This window comes from Populus euphratica, unplaced genomic scaffold, assembly GCF_000495115.2.
Source record: "Populus euphratica unplaced genomic scaffold, PopEup_1.0 scaffold28.1, whole genome shotgun sequence".
NCBI classification, from domain to species: Eukaryota; Viridiplantae; Streptophyta; class Magnoliopsida; order Malpighiales; family Salicaceae; genus Populus; species Populus euphratica.
In genome coordinates this window covers 666,374-674,775 of record NW_011499862.1, presented here as the reverse complement: position 1 = coordinate 674,775, position 8,402 = coordinate 666,374, and the positions used below count along the sequence as shown (strand labels likewise).

General features: G+C 34.5%; 2 protein-coding genes across 2 annotated transcripts; both read right to left on the bottom strand.

Moving 5' to 3' along the window:
- Positions 1-228: 228 nt before the first annotated feature.
- LOC105125029 (UDP-glycosyltransferase 83A1-like) lies at positions 229-2,194 on the bottom strand. The gene is made up of 2 exons (XM_011025303.1): positions 1,561-2,194; positions 229-1,365 (listed from the first exon to the last, which is right to left on the bottom strand). Exons 1-2 carry the CDS (start codon positions 2,114-2,116, stop codon positions 485-487), a joined length of 1,437 nt encoding a protein of 478 aa, XP_011023605.1. The 5' UTR covers positions 2,117-2,194; the 3' UTR covers positions 229-484.
- A 2,419-nt stretch (positions 2,195-4,613) lies between these two features.
- LOC105125025 (putative UDP-glucuronate:xylan alpha-glucuronosyltransferase 5) lies at positions 4,614-7,542 on the bottom strand. Its single transcript, XM_011025299.1, has 2 exons — positions 6,791-7,542; positions 4,614-5,694 (listed from the first exon to the last, which is right to left on the bottom strand). Exons 1-2 carry the CDS (start codon positions 7,476-7,478, stop codon positions 4,751-4,753), a joined length of 1,632 nt encoding a protein of 543 aa, XP_011023601.1. The 5' UTR covers positions 7,479-7,542; the 3' UTR covers positions 4,614-4,750.
- Between the last annotated feature and the right edge of the window lie 860 nt (positions 7,543-8,402).

The window sequence follows — 8,402 nt, the reverse complement described above, 5'->3', positions numbered from 1 at the left end:
CTTGATATATATATATATATATATATATATATATATATATATAAAATGTACTAAGGGTGTTTAATTACAAATTCTTACCTTTTTCTTTAATTTTCATGAGAAAAAAGAAAAAAAGAAGAGAGTTGGGAACCAAAAATCGACTGTTGTTACATAATGGAGGGCCGAAATCAAGATTTTCTTCACCCCTGAAATTTTGAAAATCTTCACTTTGACCCTTGGACTTTTTTTATATTTGTTAAGTATTTTGCACTCCCCAAAGTCTCTTTTTTTTCCCGCGTTCATCCTTCTAACTTTACTTGTTTTGAAATTAATCTTAATTATTTTTTAATCTTGACACATCCTCTTGTGAATTCCTATCTCCGTCCTTGCCATGATGTAATGCCCATTACCGCTATCATGAGTCAAGGTGTTCCATCGTGTTATGAAAACGGCCATTGTTGCTGATACATTAACTTGATTAGAAACAGAGTGGCAGAAACAATCTTCAAAGCACAAGTTCCGCGACAAATTGTTCAAGATTTTTTGAAGAGGATCCACCTTTGGACAAACTCATCAGAGCCAACCTCTTAATCTTGAGTGCATTTTCTCTTATACCACCATTGATGAGCAATTCATCCACTTTGCTTTTGATTTCATGCCTTGTAAAGATCCCATCTTCGTTTGGCTTTAGCTCCAAACCAACCTTCCAGCCATCACATATGCAAGTCCTGACATAGAATTGATCCCCCGTGTGAGGCCAGCAAAGCAGGGGAACCCCCATGCTTATGCCCTCTACGGTTGAGTTCCAACCACAGTGAGTTAAGAAGCATCCAACAGAAGGGTGAGCCAACACTTTTTCTTGAGGTGCCCACTGAACTATCTTTCCAAGCTGATGATCATCTGCTCGTCTATTTCGGAGACCAACAGTAGCACTAGCAACCTCATGGCTGATGTCCGGCCGCACCACCCAGAGAAATGGTCTGCCCATAAGTTGAAGGCCAAGGGCTAATTCATCAAATTGATGAGAATTAAGTGTCCCTGTGCTGCCAAAAGAGACATAAACAACCGATCCTGGTGGTTGTCTGTCGAGCCAGCTTAAACAAGTAAGGTCCTCTGAAAACATATTTCCACTAGGCCGATCATTTGCAAGTAGAGGACCAATCGATAATGTGGTTGGGAGTAAACCATCAGCTGAAGGATCAAGGTCGCGATACCAGTTGCACAGAACCCAGTTGGATGTTCTCAGAAAAGGCTCACCGGAACGCACAAATTCAAACCCAACCTTTTGCAACTCTTTCTGTCCTGGGAAATTCCACACATAATCATCACTGCTCAGAGCTGGCAGATATGGTGACAACATAACCTTTTCCGTCTTTTTTGGAGTTCCTAGACATGGTTAAACCAATGAAAAATCTCTTAGTTAGTACAGCTACACTGTTGCACATACATGTTGAAATTTCATAAAGTTGGGCTATGTTATATAACTAGTTGATCGATCAATGAATATCCAAAAGCAAAATTAGCAGCACAGGACGCAATCCCTGCTTTAAAGAAGTCATAGTTTAAGAACTAGTTGCTTACCTTCGGCATCGATGATGCCAGCCTCAATAAGATGTGGTATTTGCAACACCATGGATACAATTCCTGGTGCTGATGAAAGAAAGATAGCCCCTTTTAGCCCCATCTTATTTGCAATCTCCAGTGCCCACGCCACGACAAAATCAGCAATTACACAAGTAATCTTTTCATCCTTCTCAGACTCAGGTTGATTAGCCTTCTTGATGAATTCCTCCACATGATATGGCATGACCTTTACAATTCTCTCCAAGAACTTCACAGTATCTCTTCTCTCATCTAATTCTGTACTTTTCAGTCCATCAGGAAAAAAAACTGTCTTCACCCTCTCCGGATAAGGTCCACCCTGGATCTTTGGCAAAGCATCCTTATTTCTTGATTGCTCACTGACAAGTTGATCAGATGTACATTCTGCTGTAAGAAAAGTGACTCTGACTCCAAGATCAGCAAGGCGGTATGCCAACTTCATCGTCGGGGCAACATGCCCTTGTGCAGGTAACGTCAGAATGAGTACATGAGCATTAATGGCTGTGCCAGAAACATTAGAAAGACTGCAATTCATGAGTACTGTATCTCAGATTCTTACATACAAGTGAAATTAATCCAGTTATTGCTTCTTGCATATGCACTCCCTTTCATCCCTACAAACATGATGTTGTGCAAGTCTCTTATCTTTTTAATTATATCGAAAAACTTCTTGTTGAATTCCTCAATGGATCTGGCCAAGCCATTAGAGTCCAAAACATCTCGTAGCCAGGTCACCTTCATGCCAGATTTTTTTTTTTTTTCCAAAACGTGCTATCAAATGATGCCACAATGCAAGTTTCATGCTTTGACATGATAATTATATGATACTACAATTATATGATACTACATAGGTGGTACGTGCTCCACATCAGGATAACCTAAATTTTTCTATAATGCAAAAAAATTAATATTAAGGTGATGCAAGCATTTAAAAAAAGAAGAAGAAAAGAGATGAGAATCATTGGTTTGACTAGGGTTTAATAAGTTGAATTAATTTAATAAAAAAATTAAAAAAATACAACTATAATAAATAAAATAAAATAAAAACTAACTCAAATTCATCAGAATTAGCATGTAATGTAACATATGCAACTTAGTCGTGAGAGTTAACCCGTGCAAAAAAAATCGAATAAAATTATGAAACTCAATTATTAAACAATGTAATATTAAAAAAAAAAAATATTTTTGAAAAAAATTATAAAACAATTCTAAGTCAAACCAAGCTATAAATTTTTTCTGTAATCTAGGTGTAATATTCGAATAACCACATCAAAAGTAAAATGAATAAAACTTTACAATTTAATTATTAAATAATTCAATATTAAAAGTTGAGATAACCCAAATAATTTTTTAAAATAAGTGAGAAATTCAATTTTTATAATAGCAACCCAGAGTAGATGAATGAACCTCCTTAGCTCATTTTTATAATATACAAATTATATATAAATGTACATTCTTGCTTCTTGTTCTAGGTTAATTTAATTTAATTGCTTTAAATAATCAATATGATGTCAAATAAAAATAAATTTTTTTATAAAAAAATTATCGGGTTAAAAGTTGTTTGGACCCAATAAAACATAAAAGAACTAGAATTTTTTATTTTATTTTAATCTAGACTAATCTAAATCTTGAATTAATCCACAAAACCGATTTAGGTTGTACAACCATGATTGAACTTATTTTATTCAAAATGACTTTCGTGCATGGACAAGATACAGTGGACAGGAACGGCAAAAGGAAAAGGTTTAAAAAAACAATAATTAGAAAACAATAGCTTATTGTTTATTGGCGTCAGAGCAGCAAGATTGGTTGGAAAAAAAGTTTATTTTTACATAGGAGTCGTCAGTGAATGCTATGTCCTAGAATTTTCTATTGAGCCTATTTAAAATCTTTTAATAGCATGCTTTTTCCCCCTAGTTTATTTGCTTCTATAAGCTAATTTAATGGAGGTTTGTAGAGACACAGAGCAGCAACAGCAATCAGTGCAATGTAATGAACTATTACATGTTTCTGTCTTCTTAATTATATGGATATGCTTCTTGTCCAGACTCAATGAATATCGCCAAGCCATTGGAGTCCACAACATCGTTGGGTGTTAGCATGCTCAGCATTTTTTCTTACATTTGTAGCTATTAAATCTCCTTTCAATTCTTATCATTACAATAAAAAAAAATGCCTCAGTACTGCTCTGAAGCGTTGTTATGTTTTGTAAGGCAGGTGATAGTAGATGGAATAGACAAGATTGGACACTTCAGTAGTGCTCTGAAGAGATGAACTGCCTGGATTGTCTCAGCCCTGTTGGTGTTCTAATGGAGAAATTTACTTGCTCGCATACCTTGAGCAACTATTTGTATTCAAGATTGATCACTCTGCTGTTCAGTTATTGGGTCTGGAAGTGGATAACTGTACATGAATTAACAGGATTTACGAGCATTGCATGATATATAGGCCAATTAAGAATGTTTTTCGAGCATTTCATTCATGAAGATGTGATCTATTTTCGAGTTCTTAAATCAGATTTCAATAACATGGGGACCAGGATAAAAAAAGACGGATGATCGAGCAATTTTTATAGGTTCATATAAAGAATGCATTCCTCTCCCCCCACCTTGCCAGGCGCCACTAAAAGTGTTACACAGTTGTTTTTTAAATATTTTTTTATTTTGAATTATATTAAAATGATAGTTTTATTATTTTTTAAAATTCATTTTTATATCATCATTACATAAAAATACTTTAAAAATATAAAAAAATAATTGAAAACAAATAAAAAATGAAAATAGAAATATTTTTTTTCGGTTTTAAAACTAGAAACAAACCTTTAAATTAAGCACTAACTTAATATGGCCAGGCCAAGCCTGTACTCTGGTTCATGCCCATAACAAAGTCCGATGGTGCTTATGGTAAGCATCAACAGGAATCATGATTTTTAAATTTGCGAATGCATTGAGCACATATACAAGGTCAAACAAAGAAACAGAATGTTATAATGTATAGAATGGATTCACAGTATTAAAATTAAGCCAACCAATAATTGATGAATCGGTTTATTCTCTGAGAAGATAATTTCTAATGTTCAAGTTGTCAAAATATTAGTGCTCTTGGAAAATCTTGATTAGCTACAGTAATGCACTAGCTAGCTACAAGAATACATAGCAATTAATTTAATTTAATCGTTAAGATGGTATTGTCTGGGATCTTTAACATTAATCTTCCAATGACCATCTGGCAAGCTCGCATTCTTAGCCTTCCCTCGCCATTTCCTTATCCTTGCATCCATATGCTTCGTGAGTCCACAATATTGCTGCAATTTCTTTGGCATGGCATCATAAACCTGCCACCATCTCTTGTGAGCCGAGTCGCTGGCAAAAATATGGCGATCCACCATGTCCCAATTACAATCATAATCTTTGTAGCATGCCCATGGCTTTAATCCCAAGAAATGGATGGTGTAGGGACCCTTCTGCATTTCATGATCTGGGTTTCCTTGGTTCTTGAAAATCTTGAGATAATTCAGCCTCGTAGGCAACCGATGCCACCATGTGAAGGCTTCATTGAGAAACCCTTGATCACCTCCGTTGTATGAAAGCAACTTATTTCTCTTTGACATCATGTCTTCAAACAAGCACAACGACGGCTCAATCACCATGATCCCCGAGTTGAATAGCACCTTGTCATTCGGAGCAGCTGATAATTGTGGATAAGCGAAGAACTTGTCGATATTCTTAAGGACTATAAGGTCAGCATCTATGAAAATAACTTTGTCATAATCTGTGAGTTGCAAAAGCCGAAGTTTGCTGTAGTTCCATTCGTTGTACGAGTCTTTTCGAGCAAAAGGGCTTCGGATACGTTGGATGAGCTTCGTCCTCCACCCGGCGGCTCTAAGACCACCTAGGGACTCTGGACTTAATGATGAATCATGGAGGAGGACGAGGTCGGCAGTAGAGTTGTTTTGTATTATACTTTGAGCCAAAGCAATTGCTCCACAAACATAAGCTTCCGAGGAATGGATTACTGTTGCATAGGCAACCCTTTGATTATACAAGATGCTGTCATTGGGTTTTCTTGCTGTTGAATATTGTGCCATGGAATGTCTCTGAGTTCCTCGGCTCCCTGCATATTAACAAACAAATTCAAACTATTAAAAAAACAACACAGCACAAAATCAAGATGTTAATTACAATGCTAAGATTATTTCATGTGTTATGGGAGTGTATAATTAATTGTTTCAACGGTGCACGGACGCAAGTGTTGATTCTTGTAGAAATATATATCACATGCCAAAGTTCATGTGAACCGCTTAGAATTTAGCTAGTACAAACCTATTTTTAATTTAAAATGATATTAATTCGAAATTTTAGTTTTTTAAAGTTAAATTAGATTTTAGTTAGATCAATTGGGTTAAATTGAGTTAATTCTTATTTAATATAATTTAAAATTCAATCCAAGTCTTTAGGTAAAGTTTTAAAATATGATTTATATTATTCTCTAACACACCTCCTCAAATGAAAGTTTTTTAGTCTTGAAATTTACACAGGTAGCATTACCTTATATTTGATTTTTATCAAATAAATAGGAGTGATGAGATTCAAACTCGTAACCATTTGGTTATTAAAGCTCTGATACCATGTCAAAGAATCATCTCAACCCAATAACTTGAACTTTTATATAAGATCTCAAGATATGGTTTATATTATTCTCTAATAAAATTAAGTTTTAGATAGGCAATTATCAAATTAAATCAAGTTTAACGAATATTTATAGTTGTATATGAATATAAAAGGAACATAGACATAAAAGGAATATAAATGTGTTTGGTGCAATGAATATATATAAACAAAGATGTAAAAACAAATTGCTTTTTATAAAAATTTTGAAATGATTTTTTTTTAAATATAAAAAATATAAGAGACATGTCTTTTTTGTTGTAATTAATTATGTTTTTTTAATTCCAAATAATAAACAAACACTACTCAATTAATGATGTTAATTGTATAAACTTATTTTTGTGCTTAGTCATTTATTAAAATAATGTTTTTAATTAGGAAATTGAAAAAATCGTATCTTCATGAAGAAGAAAGTTCATGATTGGTGAGTGAAGATATTATCAATCTCTTAATCTAATTTATTTTTATATTCTTCCAGTTATCATCAACATGTAGTTTGCTCCTAACGCAAATAAAATAAATCAAATTGACCTAAGACATACCTGTCAATAATCTACCAAGAGGAGCAATCTGGCATGATCCAACGGGCATTTGCACCTTTTGTCGAAGTCTCCTCAACTCAGGTTTGTACACCCAATAATCTCCTAAACGAGTCATCAAATCATCACACCTAAATATTTCTTGCATGGGTTCACAAGACCCCATGAAAACAACATACACCGTCCGATCACCACCTCCCTTGGTCACCCCATTGGCCACTACGAGGTTAGCCACCACCAAGTTCACTTGCAACCTAAACACATCCCTAATCCCTTGCTTCTCTGATCCGCTGCCACAAGGAACCCTAGCCAGGATAACATCTAGGTCACGGTAATCGTCTAGCCGAGGCATTGGGACCTCCGGGCACGACGGTTGGTGCCACCTGGCGTCTTCATCGATCCACTCTGGGAAAAAACTCTCCCATTTTAGCTCCTTGGATACAGGCCTGAAATCTACACTAACAGTCTCTACTTGTCCATGCATACGATCATATGCATGCTTGACGTGATCATCAACGTTAACTAAGCCAATCTTGATCGGTTCGCTATCGGTTTTCTTCTCGATAAGGCCATCGAACCATGATTTTTGCGTGCTGATTGATAAGGGTTTCTTAATGTCACGGGCTGCTGTCTGAGGGTGGTGATCAAGCGCATAGCCAGGTTTTGGCTTGAAAGAGAAGACGAGGAACATGAAGGATAAAGAGAGGAATAAGAGGGAAGTGATGAAGAGTTTTTGACACGAACTTCGGGGCTTAGAAGAGGCCATTTTGATTGGCCTATACACACATAACGTTTGCGTATATGTATATATATATAGTCAAGAGTATATTTATTCGCAAATCAAAATGAGTTTGGTGAGAAAGAGAGAGCATGGCTGCACGTTTCTGGTGTAAATTCTTCTTCTGGGCAATATAATAATGTGTTGTTGTATGTTACACTCACTCTTTAGATTTTGATATGGGATCGAGGGGTCAGAATTTGTTTCGACGATCGACTTGCTAGAACTGGTATTGTTCTTTTAGAGAAATAAATTATAGAGGGATAATGCAGTGTGTTTGGCTGGTTGCTCATGCTCTATCCAGTTTTTTGATATATAAAGAAATTATAAACCGAATTAGTTGAGTTATATCCTTTAAAAGTTAATGATTAGTTATTTTAATTTAGAAAAAAATAACAATAAATGCTAAAACTCAATGAATTTTTAGTGATTTACCAAATTTTATTCAATCCATATCGAGAAAGGTCAATTACAATGAATAGTTTTAAAAAAAATAAAAAAAATATTATTTTAATAAAATTAATTAAACTAATGATGCATGAGCTAATCTAATATTAGAAACTTCTTTTCTAATCCAACCCAAATTTTAATAACTATTTTTTTTAATATAACTTCGATGCATTGAAATTTATATCCATGTACATGATTTTTTAGTTTTTAGTACATGCGTATAAGCCATTTCCACAAAAAGTGTTTAAATGCAAGGGGACAAATTACTCATTAATATTATTAACACAGTGAGTTTTGATTCTTAAAATTTTATGATTTTATAAGTTAAAATATATTTAATATGTCAAATTAGATTAAAACTAAAAAAACTAGTAAAATCGGTCAAAC